The 19,551-nt window shown below is 53.5% G+C and overlaps 1 protein-coding gene and 1 long non-coding RNA gene across 5 annotated transcripts in view; one reads left to right on the forward strand and one right to left on the reverse strand.

Annotated features, from left to right (window-relative positions):
* Positions 1–19,551, reverse strand: part of LOC105471620 (CD82 molecule) — a 55,817-nt gene that overhangs the window by 6,035 nt on the left and 30,231 nt on the right. For all 4 annotated transcript variants that reach the window (XM_011724189.3, XM_011724187.3, XM_011724186.3 and 1 more), the window contains 3 exons: positions 13,967–14,039; positions 8,994–9,118; positions 8,748–8,822 (listed from right to left, as the gene is read on the reverse strand). In XM_011724189.3, the coding sequence (XP_011722491.1) occupies positions 8,748–8,822; positions 8,994–9,095 (177 nt within the window). In that variant the 5' untranslated portion in view covers positions 9,096–9,118; positions 13,967–14,039. The remainder of the gene's footprint in view (positions 1–8,747; positions 8,823–8,993; positions 9,119–13,966; positions 14,040–19,551) is intronic.
* Positions 8,157–9,681, forward strand: LOC112424900 (uncharacterized). The gene is made up of 3 exons (XR_003015850.2): positions 8,157–8,293; positions 8,870–9,171; positions 9,459–9,681. It is a non-coding gene; the product is annotated as an uncharacterized lncRNA (long non-coding RNA).

A 19,551-nucleotide genomic window follows, 5' to 3' on the forward strand; every position in this document is an offset into this window, starting at 1 on the left:
ATCTCTTTTTTTTTTTTTTTTTTTAAAGACAGGGTCTCCCTGTCACCCAGGCTGGAGGGCAGTGGCAGGATCTCAGCTCACTGCAACTTCTACCTCCTGGAGTTAAGCAATCCTCTCACTTCAGCCTCCCAGGTAGCTGGAGCTACAGGCGCGTGTCACCACGCCTGGCTCATTTTTGTATTTTTAGTGGAGACAGGGTCTTCCCACGTTGCCCCGGCTGGCCTCGAACTCCTGACCTCAAGTGATCCACCCGCCTCGGCCTCCCAATGTGTTGGGATTACAGGCCTGAGACCCCACGCCTGGCCCAAATCTACATCTTGCCTACACTGATCCTCACCCTGCTCAGGAATTGAGGGTCACTCTCCTTGTGGTGGAGAGCAGCACCTGCTCTCGGCTAACCCCACAGAGAAAACCCTCATGTACAAAGCAGGCAGAAGGGGGGTTTTGAAATAAGTCAGTTGTGCAAAGGGAGGCAAACCCAGAGCCAGCTGAGGGCAGGGCCTCCCTCCGCAATAAGCAGACCTGGGTGGGAGGGGGGCCTCCGAGAGCCAGCCCCTGCCTGGCTCCACCTCGCCTCTCAAACGGACCTTGCCCAGAGGCCTTCCAGGGCACATGCATGGATGGGCTGGTCATGGCAGTGGGAAGCCCCAGGGTGAGGGACTCTAGAAGGCAGGGATGCAAAGGAGAAGGCCACACACCTTCCCACCTTGGTTCCTGAGAAGGAAGAATTGGGAGAAACGGGATAGGTACTTCTAGATGGGGTTTTAGAGCCTGACTCCCAGAGAACCCTGTGGGTGGGGCTTCCTGCAGGTCCCCACAGGCAGCCCTCGAATGAACAGAAAACTCATATCCTGCAGATGGACCTGCAGCCCTGGCTCCTCACTCTTGGCTAAATTAATGCTGGGGCCGGGCATGGTGGCTCATGTCTGTAATCCCAGCACTTTGGGAGGCCGAGGTGGGTGGATCACGAGGTCAGAAGATCGAGACCATCCTGGCTAACATGGTGAAACCCCATCTCTACTAAAAAAAATTACAAAAAATTAGCTGGGCTTGATGGCAAGTGCCTGTAGTCCCAGCTACTTGGGAGGCTGAGACAGAAGAATGGCTTGAACCCGGGAGGTGGAGCTTGCACTGAGCTGAGATTGCACCACTGCACTCCAGCCTGGGTGACAGAGTGAAACTCTATCTCAAAAAAAAAAAAAAAAGAATGCTGAGAAACCAGCCTCCGATGATGCTCCCTGCCCTTCTCTCAATAAAGCTCTCAGCATGATACTTTAAAAAAAAAAAAAAATACCTTATACAGAGTTCTGCAATTTACAAAGCTTTCTTGTCAGTAATTAATCACAACACTAATAGTAGTTAACTTTTATCAAATGTTTGTTACGTACCTGGTGCTGTGGTAAGCACTTTAAATGTATTATCTCAACTGAATCTTCACAGCAGACCTATGGCCTAGGTATTCACCCCATTCCCTCATTATAGAGACATAGAAAACAAACCCAGAGAGGTTAATTAACTTGCCCAAGGTCACACAGCCAACACGTGGAAGAAGTGACGTTTGTACCCAGGCTTGGCTGATTTCAGAACCCAGGTTTTTACCTATTAAGCTTTATTGGCATTTAAACCACATGGCCATACCCAGTTTTAACCAGGGCCCAGAAAAGCTAAGTGGTTTGCCTGCGTCACATAGCCTGGGCTGTCTGCCAGCCAATCTGACATCTCAGGTCCACCTCTCAACCCCAATGGGTGGGTGATCCCCATGGTGTGGAAAGGATGGGTTCTCCAGAAGCATCTGTGCAGAAAGCTGCCTCGCCCACATCCTCCCCACCCACCCAGCTTCCTCACAACATGTTGCACTGAGGCTCTGTTTAAACCCCAGCGTGGCTGTCACAGCAGCCTGGACTTCCCTGTTTCTCCCCCAGGCCCCCTGAAACGAGAAGGTGATGGAAGCTGGGTGGTTTCCACCTAGACAGGTGGTTTCCATGGAAACACCACAACATCTTTCAGTCCAGAATGTGGTTGAGGGACACACCTGGGCCACGAGGACCATGGCCACAGGGGCTGGTTCAGCTTGGAGCTGATGCCCTGGGACCCCAACGCTCAGGAGGCCTGTGCTGGGAGTACAGGGAGGTCACCCTGGCAACCAGGTAGCTACTGAGACCAAAAGGACATGGAGGTAGCAGGAGCAGACATTCATGATCTCCCTCCATCCACCCAGGGACCGCTCCACTGTTTCTGCCTGCCCTGCAGAAACCCACTGCTTGGGTGTAACCACCCTTCTATTTCTCCATGGAGCTGGGGAGGCCCCACTCCCTCAATGCCAGAGGCAGGCAAAAGACCTGGGCTGCCACTCAGTGCCATCCACATCGCAGGCACGGTGAGTGGTTCAGAGATGGGCTTGAGATCCACACTCACACACCTAATCCTCTTTCCATCCATGTGGTAGGATGAGGACCTGGGCTACCCTCAGGCTCCACGGGGGACAGCCTGCCCAAGAAGGGAGCCAACAGAGGAGGGCAGGGCTGAAGGGTGGAGAGGGACAGCAGCAGCCTTTGGGAACCTGGATACAGCTGAGCCTTCTGCTGGCTCTAGCCACTTTCAGTTGAGTCACTGTCACATGCCATAAAGAGTCCTGCCCAGGGTCAGCTGCATAATTTACACCTAGTGCAAAGTGAAAATGGAGAGCCCCTCGTTTAAAAATTATTAAGAATTTCAGCCGGGCGTGGTGGCTCACACCTGTAATCCCAACACTTTGGGACGTTGAGATGAGCAGATCACTTGAGGTCAGGAGTTTGAGACCAGCCTGGCCAACATGGTGAAACTGCATCTCTACTAAAAACACAAAAATTAGCTGGGCATGGTGGTACGTGCCTGTAGTCCCAGCTACTCGGGAGGCTGAAGCAGGAGGATCACCTGAGCCCAGAAAGTGAAGGTTGCAGTGGGCTAAGAACTCCAGCCTGGGCAACAGAGCGAGACTCTATCTCAAAAAGAAAAAAAAAAAAAGAATTTCAATACAGCAACAGCAGAGCATCCTGTGCGATTGCATAGGTTGAATGCCGAGGAAGCCAGCCTTGTCTTCCCTGTCTCCCTCCTCCCCATTTCTCAGAAGAGAAAAGTGAGGCTCAGAATTGGAGCAACTTCCCAAGATCACACAGATAGAAAGCAGCGGAGACATGACCAGATCTTGATCTGTGCAGCTCCAGGGCCCCAGGATCTTAGCCTCGGCAAGCTGCCCGCCGCCTCCCCGTGACCCTGCTGTCCTCTGCGTGGCTCTACTCACGTCCCACCCAAATGCTGCGCTTTGACCTCCCCTTTTAGTGTGAATTTTCACAGTCAGAATTAGGAGAGACCTTTGAATCCAGAAAATCATCCAAATGTAAGAGTCACGCTTTTCTAGGCTCTGCTTAAATGCTCCCTGTGATGGGGAACTCAGTAACTCACACGAGAGCATGTTGCGGAGTTGGGAGGCTCTTGATACAATTTAAGTTCTGCTCAAATGACTTCTACCCACCTGTATTAGTTCACATCCTCCTCCTCTCCCAGCTACCTAAGTCCCAGCTGGGACCACAGGAATAAATCAAATCCCTCTCTTGAAGGACACATCTCATCGAGATACTTGAGACCAGACTACGTCTCCAGGGTAACTTTTCAGGCTTCTGTGCCCACCTGTTGGGGTGCTGTGCAGACCTCTCACCATGCTCTTTAAGGTGTGAAATCACCCCTTATAATGAGGTACCAATGCATGAATTGGACCCACATCTTCCTGTCCTCTCCAGGTTTCCCACAGGAGATGCTGGCAAATGCTTTGCTAGAATACAGATACACCAGCTCAGAGGCTGCATCCCAGTACCCTGATAGGAAATGAGGGCCCTTGGCCATAAAGGGGGTGGTGGGAGCATTTAGTCTTTGTGACCACCTGTATCTTTCCTGCAAGTCCAGCTGCAAGCCCCATAACTAGCTACCCCAGAATTCGGAGCCAGTGACCAGCATGTGCTTCAGAGATTCTAGCCCAAGTGTCTTTCCATAATCCTTTTCCAGAGGAACGGCCTGGACTCCTCCATTCCCTTCTCAACAGGGAAGAGAAAGGTCACCTCTCCCTGTCCCCAGCTCCAGCTGCCCTTCCTCCCTCTGCCCCATCACAAGAGAACCCCAAGCCTGAGAATCAGGAAGTTCTAATTCAGCAAGCAGACAGCTCACAGAGAACCACACTGTCCCCTAGGAACCTGTCTCGCCACCTGCGTCTCACACATGAGAGTATATGCGCACCAGCAATTTGGAGCTTTCAGGGTGAGAGCGAGGAGGACGAGAAGGAAATCACAGTTCCCCTGACCAACATCTCTGGGGAGCTGTCTGACCAGCCACTGCCACTGTCACAGCCCCCACCTCTGGCTCCCAGCCAGGCCAAGTGAGCCCCTTCCCCTCCAATGTCTTCTCCTTAAGCCTGATAGCTCTCAGAGCCTCAGGGGCCTCCCTGGCACAGGTAGGGCCAGCCAAGTGCATCCAGCTCAGCTCCCGCACACCACAGGAAAGGGCAAACTGCATCTGCTTCCTTCTCACCCCTCCCACCCCCACTGTCTAGAGAGAACAAGTCAGAATCCCTGATTGCCTGCACTGGGCATGGCCCAAGAGCTCGCCTGTGGATCAGAGGGGCTGGGTAACTTTTCCAAAGCCACACAGCAATCAGCGGCAGAGCCCACACTAAAACACAGGGCCCCTGAATCCCAGAGCTGGGCTCTGCTCACCAGAGGCTGGATAAACAAGCAGATGAGGATCTTAGTGCCACGCCCAAATCCTGGTTCCCACAGCCCTTGCTCTGCTGACAACGAGGGCAGCAGGAACAGCTGCCACCTATTGAGCCCTTACCAGGCCCTCATGAAGTGAATAATGGCAGCAATAATAATAAACACTGGCAACGATGCCAGCAACATCGGCCTCCGGCTGGGCGCCGCACGACACCCTTCTCGTATGTTAGGGCTCTTCATCTCTCAAGTGCTGCGAGGCAGCCCCTGGGGGCTCCGGCTCCAGACAGGATCAGGTTTTAGAAAGGGCCTGGGGGGACAGATCACACCCGCCAGTGGGGGCTGGGGTAGCAGCCTGCAATGACTCCCATTTCTATTTCCCCAGGGATGCCCTAATGGGGCAGGCAAAGCCCATACACAGCCTTGCTTCTGTTCAGGTTCAATTTTGCCATCAAATCAGTTGCAAATGCTACTTTTGGTTTTTTTCTTTTTTTTTTTTTTTTTGAGACGGAGTCTTGCTCTGTCTCCCAGGCTGGAGTGCAGTGGCGCGATCTCGGCTCACTGCAAGCTCCGCCTCCCGGGTTCACGCCATTCTCCTGCCTCAGCCTCCTGAGTAGCTGGGACTACAGGTGCCCACCACCGTGTCCGGCTAATTTTTTGTATTTTTAGTAGAGACGGGGTTTCACCGTGTTAGCCAGGATGGTCTTGATCTCTTGACCTCGTGATCCGCCCGCCTCGGTCTCCCAAAGTGCTGGGATTACAGGTGTGAGCCACCGCTCCCAGCCTACTTTTGGTTTTCAAAGTGCTTTTCTGGATTTCAGAATTGCAGAGAAGGGACTGTGAGCGGGCCTATATTGTTACTAGTTTGACAAATGAGGAAACTGAGGCACAGGGAGGCTGAGTAGCATGCCCAGAATGTCAGAGCAGTGGTTCCATAGTTGAGACCCTTGGACACCACTCTGCATGTTCATAGAAGTATCACAGTCTGTGTTCACTCCAGCCTGGGTGCTAGGGCAGGGAGAGGCAGGTTTATTCTCGATTTATAGAAGCAGAACCCAAGGCTCCAGAGGTGACATGCCATGCCAAGGTCCCCCACCTCCCCATCGCTGCCCTGAGAACAGTGGCTGCGGGTGGCAGGGGCAGGAAGGAGAAAGGGCAGCCCTGGAGACCACAGCAGGGTCGCTCCCACCCACCTGCACAGGAGCCCTATCTCCTTTCAAAAGGCCTTTCTTCCTTAGGTTCAGGCAAGTCCCACCCCCATGCCGAGCCTTGTCTGCCAGAATAAACACCATCAAAAGTATGTTTAGTCTTCCACTGAGATTTACGACGCGTTGGGAAAGAAGAAAGAAATCGTTCATTCCAACTTGGGCAATACAGTGGCATCAGAACTTCTTCAGCAAAGCCAGAAAATGTCCCCCTGCCTTCCAGAAAAGGTGGTGGTGGACGAAGGTGAGGCAGACTGCGACTAGGGGGTGTGGACTCTGGAGGGGAAGATGGGGGCGGTCGTGCAATGCACAGAGCCTGGCTGGGGTTGGGAAACCCAAATCTCCAAACAAGTCCTGTTCTGGGACTGACAGGACACCTGTGAGTCTAAGCTCATCATCATCAGCCAAGCAGAGTTAACAGCCCACGGGAGGGCAGCACGGTGTACAGGGAGGCATGGGCCTCGGACTCCGAGGGAGCAGGATGGAAATCCCCACTCTGATGCACCAAAGCTGCGTGTGTCAGTGGCCGAAAGTCACTTTGCTTTCCTGGGTCTCAGTTTCTTCAAATGGAAAATGTTTGTAAATTTGAAACGTGTATTTCAGCTCACTTTTCTAGCTCAGCTCCTGGCATGTGGTTGGTGCCAACCCGGTGGGTGCCATCTTTATTACTGAGAGATGGTGAATCACACAGACTGCACGAGATCCCTGTAGAGGCGACCAGCTTCTGAGTCATAGAAGCTGGCTCACTGGGGCCTGATTCTAATCCACCCTGTTTATATCACTAACTGGGTACTAAAGAAGCTCCAGTGCCATAGGGCAAAAATGAAGACCTGACCCCACAACCATTTTTCTGGGAAAGGAATTTCCCTCCCTTAACTGCTGGCTTCCTGTCTCATAGCCAAACAAGCTGCTTTTCATCTACACAATCCACTATTTTCCACTTTTGCCTTGACTGCCAGGAAGCTCAGTGCCCAAGTTAGCCCTTAGTTACCAACAGTATCTTGTCTTGTTGAAGTTCTATTAAGTTCTAAGTTCTATTAAGTGTTCGTTGCTGATGTTGATGTTGGTATAGTGTTTTCTCAGTTACCTTCCAAGAGGGATCTCAGGCAACTTGACCTTCAAGTGGTGACGTGCAGGAGCCCAACTGGCTGCCAGCTCTGCCACCCTCACTGGTGGACAAGAACTGGTGGCACTGGAAGCAGGGACCCCAAGGGTCTGCTAGGCCACAGGCCACGTGCAGCAGGGTCTGGGGACAAGTGAACTCAGGAATCGGAGTCAGGGAGCCTAGGCTGACCTTACTTCTTCATCTGCAGGACGTAGATTCTCCCATGACCTTGAGAGGGTCTAGTGAGGATCAGCAAGAGGACTGTCACGTGGTCAACACTGTACTTGGTATATACTGTGCATGAACTCAACTGGAGGGATGGTGGGGGTTAGAGCCACTGTTATCAATGTTGTTATTGCTCTTCATCTCAGAGCATCTGCTTCTCCATCTGTCAACATAAGACCCTGCAGAGCCATTGTGAGGACAAGATGATGTATGGAAAGCTTCTAGAAGATGCCACGTGCACACAGTAGGTGCTTCTTACACAATAACTGTGACTCACAATTAACTGGCTCACCCAACAGCCATTCTTGGCTCCTTTCTCTCTTGTGCCTCTGTCTTTAGAGTCTGAAAGTTTGATACTCACATTCTCAGCCTCCTTTACAACCAGGGGTGACTTTGTAACCCAGTCTGGGGAAGTCTGTTGGAGGGTTTTGTTTTGTTTTTCAGACAGGGTCTCACTCTGTTGCCCCAGGCTCTGTTTCATGGCTCACTGTAGCCTCAACCTCCTGGCCTCAAGTAGCGGGGACCACATGTGCACACCACCATGCCTAGCATTTTAAAACATTTGTTTGTAGAGATGGGGTCTCACCATGTTGCCCAGGCTGGTCTCAAAGCAATCCTCCCACCTCTGCCTCCCTAAGTGTTGGGATTATAGTCATGAGCCATTGCGCCCAACCAGGGCTTGCTTTTCTGATAAAAGGGATGGCAATGTCTGGCACTGCCCACTTCCCCATCTTCCAGCCACAGCAGCACAGACGCCGCCGTGCCTGGTGCTGTGGCAGCCATCTTGGAACGACGAGGTAAGTGTCATAATGCAGGAAAGCCATCCCAGTGAGGATGCTGAACAGCCAGAACCACGGCCTCTGAGCTTCGAAGCCAGACTTCCGGGCAAGTCAACCACAGATGTCCTTCAAGTTTAAGCCACCGTAAGTCTGATATTCTGTTTCTGAAAGCTGAACATCTCCCCTCGGACACAAGACTGATGTTTTTATTAACAGTCTCCTTCTAAACTTCATTTGTGGGTGAGTGGCATGGATTGAATAGTTGCTAAAGTATCTTCATAATAACAAGAATGACATTTATTGAGTACTTATGGTGCCATGTGTTATGTGTTTCACTCAGATAATCTCGAATAATCTTTGTAACCACTCAGAGAGTTCAGTTTTCTTACTGTTTCCATTTTACAGATGGTGGAACAGGCACATAGACGCAAGCAGCTTGCCCAAGGCCACACAGCTAGAAAGCAGTGTGGTCAGGCTGAGATCCAGGCCTGGCAGGCACTGCCCACACCTGCTGCCTTCTCCTCTAACACTCCCCCATTTGATCACAAAGAATAGTGTCCAGAAGGCTGTCCCTGACACCTACTGAGTCTGTCTGTGACAACTGGGGGGGCTCCATGTCCATCCCCCACACTCAAGGTCAACCCCCCACATGGCTGGTCCAGCCCAGTGAGGGGGAAGGGAGAGAGGGGCTTACCTTGCCCATGTTGAAGTAGAAGAGGGCCCCGGCCGTCACCTGGGCAATGAGGATCAGGAGCAGGAAGGCAAAGTACTGGGGACACAGAGCAGGCACAAAGTCAGCTGTGGGTCCCCGACCAGGTGCACCCAGCCCGCATGCCTCGGGAGACGCTCTCCACCCGGCGTTACGGCCAGCGATGTGCTCAGGCTGCACTCGGCTGGATGAGAGGAAATGGGCATCAGCTGCGGAGGGATCCGTACTCACCAGCCCCAGCAGACAGCGGACCTCATTGACGGCACCAATGCAGCCCAGGAAGCCCATGAGCATGGTGACTGCCCCCACGCCAATGAAGATGTAGGCCCCCATCCTGAGCGAGCTGGAGGAGGTTTCTAGGGGGAAGAAGAAGCACACTCACTAAGTACAAAATCAGTGGGCCCAGCAGGTATGAACACCTGGCCTAACCGCCCAGGTCTGCTGCCCGATCCCCTCTTTGGAGCCAGGGTGTTGGGGTCAGCTGCATTCCCCTGCTGGCTTCTCACTGCCCAACAGGGAACCAGCTCACCCCCATTCCCACCTGTGTCCCTCCCCCAGTAAACTTGCAATCCGCACCCTCATCCAGCCTAAGCCCCTTCCCGGCTTTATTATTTTCTTGGTAACGCTTCTCAGGATTGAACAGACTACATTTCACTGATTCTTCTTGCTCATTGTCTGCTCTCCCCCTCCACCAAGGACCTGAGGTGCATGAGGGCAGAAGCTTCGCTGTATTCCCAGGAAACCCTCAGCTCGAACAGCGCCTCTGGCAGTGAGGTGCTGGGCACAGTGAGGATCTGCGGAATTGACAGACAAGGGGCTGGCTGCTTCTCCAGGGGCCACGGACGTTAAGATTGTAAGCTGATTTTTAACCCGCCTTCCTTCTTGTCCATATAATAACAAACACCAGGCTTTCTTGCCCACTCACTGCGCCTTAGGGGGTTTCTACACGCCGTCTCCAATTCTGACATCACCCTGCCTGGCAGGCACTAGCAGGGCCCTTTCACAGATGAGAAAACTGAGGCTCAGAAAGGCGCATAGGCAAGGGCCTGAGCTGGAATTTGAAAATATGCAAACCTCCAATGCCACACCCTTTCCGTTCATGCACAGGGCACATGTATTGCTACAGGTGTGATGCATGTTCATTCAGCCAACAAATGTTTACTGGGTGCCCACTTCATGCCAGGCACCGTGCCAGTTGCTGGGGATGCAGAAGAGTGACTAACAAGGTCTGACATTTGGGGGTGGGGAGTGGAGACAAAAAGTACACAATACAGGTTTTCTGGTTGTGTTGGTCGCCATGAAGATACCAAAGCTGACTCATTTCCGAGAACTGCCAGTCGGGGAGAGGGTCGGAATGGGTCGAGGAAGGCCAGCCTGAGCCAGTGACATTTGAGCCAAGACGTGAATGAAGAAGTCAGCCAAGCAAAGATCTGTGGGAAAAGCATTCCAGGAAGGGGGCACAGCAGGTGCAAAGGCCTGAGGAAGGAGGAGCTGGGTGTATTTGAAGATTGGAAAGAAGGCGAGAGAATGGACCAGTGAGAGCAAGAAAGGAGCCCGGGAGGAAATGACGCTTAGGAGGTGCAGGAATGGGCCTGATGGCTAAGACCTTCTTTAGAGTCACCTGTGGACAGGCCCATTCCGGGAGGCGGAGGTCAGGAATCCAGCAGGGGCACTTGGCCAACATTTCCTAAGACACCCAACCCATCACACGGGGTAAAGCTCATGTCATCTCTAGCTCACCAGCATGGGTACGCTGTACCCCCAGCAGAGGACACACCTGGAGGGTGAAGATGCTGGCATCTCCAGAAGGCTGGAGAGCAGTGTGGATCAGAGGAGCCTCTTAGGGATGCAGATGCTTGCGTCCGTTACAACCCGACCAAGATGCTCCCAGCAGAAGGCCAAGGACCTGCGTTTTCAACCTGCGCCCCTAAGCACTGAGGCACAGCCAGGACGAACCCCTTGACCATCAGCAGGGAGAATACAGGCCTGGGGCTGGCCATGACTCCCTGGGGATCCTGGAGAGGCTGAGGTCCCCACCTTGGTCCCCAACAGGCGTTATTGCCCTTAAGGAATAACGATCAAGCTGGAGGATGGGAGGGAGTCTGTGGGATTCAGCTCCGCTTCCTGATTACAGACAGAATGTTCTGGAGCTCAGGAAGAGCTCTGGCCAGCCCACCCTACTCTCAGGCTTCCTCCACCCATTTCCTCACAGGAGCCCCCCACCTTCCTCAGGGTGAGTGTGGGGACCTCCTGGCACTGAGCCCCAGCCACCAGCGTGCGCAGGGAGAGGCTGTCAATTCCACTTTTCCTAAACTTCCTGGGTTTGGCTTCCAACAATTTCTCCCAGTGACTACTCCCAGAAAAAAGAAACTGGCACTGCCCAGACAGCCACTGTGTGCCAGCCCCAAACAAGGCCCTTTATCCAAAGCATCCTGCCTAATTTCACCAACCGCCCTCTGAGGCTGTGCTCACATCCTGATTTGTCTGCAAGGACCCCGAGGCTCAGAGAGGCTAGCAGGCTGTAAGCTGCCTGGCAGGCAAGGCCCAGGGCTGAGACCCCAACTCAGATCCTTTCCCTGGGAGACCAGACAAACTGCGAGGTCTCCGTATCTCAGAACATTTCATTGATGCCTTTCCCTGTTCCCCCAGGATCCCAGGCCTACCCCACATCTGAGCAAGCTGACTTAGGAAGTAGGTGACGGTATGTTCTGGGGTAGGCCATCCACAGGGCATGGCAAAAACAAAACAAAACAAAACACCTTTTAGTCTTCCTGGGCCTAGAAGGGACCAGGAAGGTAGAAAGGAGGTGGCCCAAACAGAAAGGGACGAGGGATCAAGAAAAGTAGATTCTAATCCCAGCTCTGCTGCCAACACGCTCTGACCCTGGCAAGCCATTTTCTATTTCTTTCTCTGTAAAATGGGTCTAAAGCCTGCTACTTGAAGATGGCAAAAGGATTAAATTGTATTATAAAATGTAGCTAACCATCACGTATGTAGGGTTTTTCACTGGTGCCTGTCCTAAACTCTTTTCAGATAAAAACGAGAGGCTCATTTAATTTTCTCACAATAACCACAGAAAGTGCACTCTACTACGATCCTCATTTTATAGGTGAGGAGGCACAGAGAGGTGAAGCAATGTGCTGAGGGTCACACAGCTAGTGGACAGCACAGCCGCGAATCAAACCCCAGCAGTCAGGCTCGAGTCTGCTCTTCACTGCAGAGTGCTTCCTCTTACTAAGGTACTAACCAGTGGCATGTGGCTGCAGAGCCATGTGGTCCAGGGGTTCAAGGCACGGGCCCGGAAGCTAGGCTACCTCATCTGCAGCCAGCTCCCCTACCTGCTTGCTGTGTGCAAGTTACGACGCCTCTCTGTGCTTCAGTTTCCTCCTCTGTAAAATGAGGATAGGAACGCCCAGCCCCATGAACTCAGAGCAGGGATTCAACTCGGCAGGGAAAGAGCTATCCCCAGTTCTGCCCCTCAGCTGCTCCATGACTCTTAGCAAGTCATTTTCCCCACCTCTGGCCTCAGTTTACACCAGTGCCTAGTGACCCGGCTAGAGGATCAGTGTTTCTGAACCCTGGCTGCCTGGGGAATCCACCTGGGGAACTTTTTAGAGAACACCAGCGCTCAGGCTCCCACGCACACTGACCGTCAGGTCCCTCGGGGCAGGTGGGGCTCGGGCTGAAGCATTTGTAAAATGCACCCTCTACTGCAGACAGTAGACCTTTAAGATCTGGCCAGCTTGAGATTGTCAGACCCGAACAGGGAGGAGGCCAGAGCTGCAGCAGGAAGCTCTCCCCACCCAGCAAGCTCACCCCCACTGCACCAGCCGTGGGGCAGGGCGCAGAGGGCAGAAATGTGGGTGGGCAGGCTGGGCCTCTAGACTTTGCCCTGGGGTGCAGAGCCTGCTGGGTTGGGCCATGACTCAGGAAGTAGAGAGTTGGCCTCATGGGGCCAAGGAGGGTGTGTCACACAGGCCAGGAGAGTGTGGGGGGCATGGGTCGCCCACCCACCTTAACCCCAGAATGGAGGGCGAAAGGGGGTAAGACTGAGAGCCCCGGGGTGCATCAGATGTGGCTAGAGTGTGGATCATCCTTGCTTTCCATCTCCTGGAGAGGAGGCCTAGCCCCTGGGGCTGGGGGGACAGATGTGGCCTCTCCATCATCACATCCTAGCCAGGTTCCGCTTTATGTAAATCAAGCAGCTGTCACGGGCCACATTCCAAACCAGCTGCCTTGGGCAGCTGCTGGGAGAAGTGAGCCAAGGCCGCACTCAGCGAGGGGAGTGGCACGGCTGTCCCCTGGGGGCTTCTGCTGTACCTCCCTTCCACCACAGGGAGCCCCTGAGAGGTCAGCGCCAGCAGGCCCTGACGGCTTCCTGGAGGAGGCTGAGCAGGCACGGAAGGGCTCTTATTCCTGTAGAAGTGCCTTGGGCCTCTTTTCTTCTGCCTCTAAAGAGTGAGAGAAGGGGTTTCCACACTGTGGCTCACCCTGCCCTGTGCTGCATTTAGGACCAAAGCTCTTGGAGTTCGAGTCCCACACCCACCATTTAGAAGCTGTGTGAACTTCAGCAAGGGACTTAACCTCTCTGAGCCTCTGTTTCTTCATTGGTAAGGTGGGAATAGAAACGTATCTACCTCACAGGGCTGTGGTGGGATTAAGACAGTGTATCGGTACAAACTGCTTGGCACATGAGGAGCATGATAATTGGTGACTGTGCCTGGAACCTTCCTCATCCGTGCACACACCTGACCCACCGAGCTGCTGCCGGGCTCATAGCGAAGCACCACTCACAGCAGGTGCTTCATCAGCCCCCGACTATCTTTCTTACATCTCTATGAAATGGGAGGGACTGTTGTCTACATTCTGCTGGATGGGCAAGTGAAGGAACAGAGAATATAAGAGGCTTTCCTAAGGTCAGGGCCAAGGAAAGGGGCCAGGAAGAGAAAACAAGCCTCCCTCATCTCCAGTGTTCCCCCAGACAACAGCAGCTTTGTTTGGGGAAGAAGAGAAAATTCCTTTTGGAAACCCTTGCAGAGAAGAGCCATGGGCAGTGGTCGGCAGCAGGACTTGGCTACATCCCTGAGGTCAGCGGGAAAAGCAACAGGCATTGAAGCCGAAGCACTGATGGGAACAGCTGTGCCTGCGCCCTGGCCCTCCCTTCTCCAGTGAGCCTGGTTCTGGGGAAGCTGAGGGGTTCTTACGCAGGACAGAGATGAAACTGCTCTTGTCGGCCAGGATCCACACCCCGAAGCCCAGAATCACTGCGCCCAGGATCTGGAAGGAGAATGGAGCTGTTAATGGGGAGCCAAGCCAAGATGGGGTGAGAGCCCTCCCCCGCCAGCTGTCCCTGCAACCCAAGTCAGAGTGGGCAGGGCAGGGGGCCACAGAGGGTACCACCTCTACCCTTCTCCAGCCCAGGGATGTCCAGATGGCCTCAGGTCCCACACCGCAGCAAGCCAGACACCAGGACCCTGGGCAGGGAATCCCTCCTACCTCCCATCTTGCCCCGCTCCACCATGTGTGATTCAGCCGAGCCTCCTGGTGCAGCCTCCTGCCAGGGGCGCCCTTCCTGCCGCATCTCCTGGCCCTTTTCTCAGCTCATCCCCCCCACTCCACCCAGTTCAGGGCCTAGGAGCTTCCCAAAAAAGAAAAGCTCTAAGGAAGACCCTCCGTGGACTTGAACATCAAAGCCCAACTCATCCCCAGGTCTGAACAATGGGGCCACCTGCCACAGGAGCCTTCTCTGACCCCCTCAGGCAAACTCAAGTGCCCCCATTCTGCTGCAACCACTGTCCGGCCCTTCTTAGTCATTCCCACTGGGTCTAACTGCTGTGTTAGTTTATCTGGTTAGACTGAGAGCTCCCTGAGGGCAGGGCTGGTTGGAGACAGCTCTGTATCCTCAGCAGCTCTATAGCACTGGGTGCTAAGCAGCTGGGGGAATGAACGAGCTCATGAACCAAACTGCAAATGCAGGACTAGAAAGGAAAATGAAGGTCAGGCGTGGTGGCTCACGCCTGTAATCCCAACACTTTGTGAGGCCCAGGCAGGAGGATCACTTGAGCCCAGGAGTTTGAGACCAGCCTGGGTAACACAATGAGACCTCGACTCTACAAAAAATTTTAAAAATTAGCCAATGTGGTGGTGCACGCCTGTAGTCCCAGCTACTGGGGAAGCTGAGGAGAGAGGATCACTTGACCCTAGGGAAGTCAAGGCTGCAGTGAACTGTGTTCATGACACGGCACTCCAGCCTGGGTGACAGGGCAAGACCCCCTCCTTCTGCCCCCCCATAAAAGAAAAAATGAATGAGGGGTTACAAAAAAGGATCCCAAGCCCAGGGATTCCCTGTCTCTCTCCCATCTACCAGGGCTGAGCTCATGTCCCCAGGTGGAGTCCCAGCCAAGATCCACCATCCCACAAAGCTGGCGAAGACTGGGCAAGTGCCTGCCATCTGGGCAAAGGTGCAGGTTCCCTTTGGAGGTGGGGGTGGCCCTGTGTCAGTCCACAAGGCTGGCCATTAATGGGGGCCTGGACGGGACCCACCTGGTGGATGACCCATCTTGAAACTCCCACCTGTATCACCAGCCCTGGGTTCCCACCTCAGCCATCATCCCATAATCTCAGGTCTGAGGCCAGCAGCTGCCTTAGAGCCCTGAGCCTGGGGCTGGCCTGGGTGCAGGGTCTCTATCAGTCTCATTCTATCATTATGAAAGACCAGAGCCAGGACCGGCCCAAGGCACAAGGCACCTGCCTCAGGTATAACACATGAGGGAGCATCAAAAACTCAGGAATCAAGAGAAATAATATTTTGCAGCAATCCTTTATTTATTTATTTATTTATTGAGATGGAGTTTCGCTCTTTTTGCCCAGGCTGGAGTGCAATGGCGCGATCTCAGCTCACTGCAACCTCCGCCTCCCGGGTTCAAGCGATTCTCCTGCCTCAGCCTCTTGAGTAGCTGGGATTACAGGCATGCACCAGCATGCCTGGTTAATTTTTGTATTTTTAGTAGAGACGGGGTTTCTCCATGTTGGTCAGGCTGGTCTTGAACTCTCGACCTCAGGTGATCCACCTGCCTCGGCCTCCCAAAGTTCTGGGATTACAGGCGTGAGCCACCACGCCCGGCCATGCAGCAATACTTTAAAAAGAAAATTAAGGGCCAGGTGAGGTGACTCAACCGTAATCCCAGCACGTTGGGAGGCCGAGGCAGGTGGATCACCTGAGGTCAGGAGTTCAAGACCAACCTGGCCAACATGGTGAAACCCCGTCTCTACTAAAAATAAAACAAATTAGCGGGGTGTGGTGGTGGGCGCCTGTAATCCCAGCTACTCAGGAGGCTGAGGCAGGAGAATCACTTGAACTCAGGAAGCGGAGGTTGCAGTGAGCCGAGGTCACCCCATTGCACTCCAGCCTGGGCAACAAGAGTGAGACTCTATCTCACAAAAAAAAAAAAAAAGGCCAAAAATCCATGATTAATGAACTATTAAACTTTTAAATAAAATGTTGACAGTATCAGTATTATTGATGTTTCCTTTTGCCCCAGGGCCCAGGTGGCTCAGTAGGGGTTTGCCTCTCTCCTGTTACCCTTGTACTTGCTGCCTTAAAGACCACTGTGGCTGATGACTACAACCACAAAGGGATAGTGATGACCCCATGTCTGCCCCCCAGTGTCTCCCACCAGAATCATCACTGAGGTATTATATGTCCTCTCCTCTCTCCCAGTGAGACGGGCCTTGTAATTGTCCTCATTTTATACACAGGGAATTTTATATGAGGCCTTGATTTTATCCATCAGGTACTGGAAACCAGATGGTGACAGGTGAGCTGTAGGGATATTTTGGATCCATCCTCGGCCTTCACCCAGAAAGCCAGTCTCGGGACCGAAAAGCCCCTGAGACACTGGGGAGGAGAAGGGTCTGCTGGAAGGTGGGTCCACCTTAATTTGCATAGCTGGGGGAAATGGGGGCTTTCCAGGACCTGGGAGTTTGGTTCCCCAAGACTCCTGCAACCCTACTCAGCCCACCACCACCCCACAGCACAGCGAGGCAGGGGCCAGTGCTCAGGCCCACGTCTGCTCCCTCTGCACCTCAGACCCATGTGGGCAGAGCCCCTGCCCCGTTCCCTCCCGCATTCACAGGGTGGGACAGGAGGGAGGACAGCCCCCACCAAAAGGGAATGGGAGGCAGGACAGAAAATCCCCTCTGGGCACACATAATCCCAGGTAGATCAAAACCCCACACTACTCAGCTGGCTCCTCAGCTTGCCAAGAGGAACCCAGAGAGCAAAGTCCCCAGGGCTACCCGTTCAGTCCCTCTGCAGGTCTGATGACCTCAGCCTGATGGGCAGGTGTGGCTGGATCAGCCACGGGGCTGTGGCAGAGCCAGAGCCTGGCTGGACAGCCTACCAGAATGGGCAAGGCACCATGGCACCCGCTTTTTCTCTGTGAACCAAGACTGGGGCTGTGGGGCAGGCCCCATGTTAATCACTCCCCAGACCTTCTCCAGTCCCCAGATGGGACCCAGCCAGGAGGCAGGACCCTCAGAGCAGAGAGCTTCCTTCCCCAGCATGGCCGCAGCACCAGCGCCTCTGCATTCCCTTGGACCTGAGAAAAGTGGCAATGTGCTGGGGAGTCTGGAGTCTAGAGGAGTGTAGGCAAAGACATATAGGTGCACATGCGCGCAGGCGCGAGCACACATAGCAGCCACGGGGATTTTTCCAAACCACAAATCCAACCACTTAACCCCTCCTGATGTGCATAAAACAAAGAGGCAGGCTGACCCAGTCTGTGCCTGGGGAGGCGCACTCTGCCTTCACTGGCTGCCCCCGCTGCCAGGATCCGCCTCTCCAAAGCCACACCCAGAACCCCAGAAAGCCTTTGCTGACCTCCATGACCAGGCCAAGAGCCTCATCTGCTTTCCAAAGAGCCTATCTGTTCCCAGTACCCCCAACAACTGCAATTTTTCATGCATTTGAGTAGTTATTTGATGGAAGCCCACTGCTCCCTAGGACACAGTCTCCGGAAGTATAGCAATCAGGGCTCTTCCGCCCTGAACATCTGAAGATACTGAGGTGTCACATACACATTTGTTGAGGAGTAAACAAGCCCGTTGTGCCTCCTCCAGCTTTCCTTTTTCACTCTCACCCTCCTGTTATACAAGCTCCTCCTCTCCCCCTCCAGCCTCCTGATGGATCACCCTGGGCCCCAGTACACAGACAGTTAACACCTGACTCCTGCCAGCCCCCTGGAAGAGCCAAAAGGCCACACCCTGGCCAGAGAGCAGCTTTTCCAGTCCCTGGTTCCATAGGGCAGCCTGAGAGCAGGACAGAAAGGGACGCCCTGGCCGAAACCACCAACCTCACTCCGTTTCTCTACTGGGGTCTCCCCAACCCCCACTGCATGAAGGAAAGTTTCTCTATCCCTGAAACCCAAGCTCCGTGACCTAGTACTAGGCCAGAGCCCAGACCCATCTCTCTAGTCCCTAAAGCCCCCAGGAATAGAGCGACAGCGCTCCCCCTCTCCCCGACCCTCCAGTCCTGGCCTATTGGCCTTTATGCTGGGTCTCAGCCCAGACACCAAGTGCTTGCCAGGAAAAGCTTGGCTTTGCCTGCATGGGCAGCTGCTTCCCAAAGTCCTAGGGCAGCCAGGAGGGACCTGACCGCCAAGCTGGGGAAGCCCAAGCCTGGCTTGGGGTGGGTTCCAGGCCCGGCTGCCATGAGCAGAGGGCCAGAGCCACAGTGGGGCCTCACAGGGTCCTCTAGGAGGGAGCTGGGGCCAGGGCCAGGGTGGACAAACAGCAAGGCAGGCAGTACCAGGGCTTCCTGTGTGTGTGCATGCATGTGTGCACACTTGTGTGCAGGTGCCAGGAACACACGTGTACATGTCTGTGCATTGGGTTAAAGTCATGAAGGGGAATTTTTTAATTTTTTTTTTTTTTTTTGTAGAAAAACAGGGTCTTGCTACGTTGCCCAAGCTGATCTAGAACTCCTGGCCTCAAACAATCCTCCTGCCTCAGTCTCCCAAAGCACTGAGATTACAGGCAAGACCTACCATGTCTGGCCTGAAGGGGAATTTAGAATGATTCTTGTTTATTTCCCAAACTTCCCATGAACCATGTAACTTGTAATGTACCCCTCCCCCTAACAAGCAATTCATATCTACCGTAGAAAACTGGGAAAATACAGAGATGCATAAAGAATAAAATAAAAATTCCCAAGAATTCCAACATTAACATTCAGAGGTATTTTCTTCTCCTCTCAAAAATACTCACTTTTTTATGAATATGTACATTTAAAATTTTGGATCATAAGAAACATCCTACTGTACAACCTGATTTTTTTTTTTTAACACTATCGGGTAGACCATCAACATGGAGAAGCCAGCGCCCCCAATGCTACTCCTAGGCTATGAAGTTCTCTCTAGGGCACTGCCCCCTCACGACACACTCTCACACTCACACACACCCCACCATCCCGGCAACTCCAAGGCGAGAAGCGGTCCGTGCCAGGCCAGAGAGGAAAACCGAGGCCCTGGGAAAATCAGCGGTCAATGTCCACAGAGCTGACCTCTGGACGGCCCATCTGCTGGGGTAGGTCTGGGGAAGAAGGTACGTGCCCTTCGCTAGCCCAAAGCCTGGCGTCCTGTTGGTCACTCTATGAGAGCTCAGGGACATACCTTCCCACAACAGGGATGGGGGTGTGATGGGGCAACTGGGGCCTCGAACTGTAACAGGTCAGTTCTTCACATGGGCAGGGTGGGGTCCAGGGCAGGACTAGAGAGATGCTAAGAGGCTT

Source organism: Macaca nemestrina, chromosome 12, assembly GCF_043159975.1.
Source record: "Macaca nemestrina isolate mMacNem1 chromosome 12, mMacNem.hap1, whole genome shotgun sequence".
NCBI classification, from domain to species: Eukaryota; Metazoa; Chordata; class Mammalia; order Primates; family Cercopithecidae; genus Macaca; species Macaca nemestrina.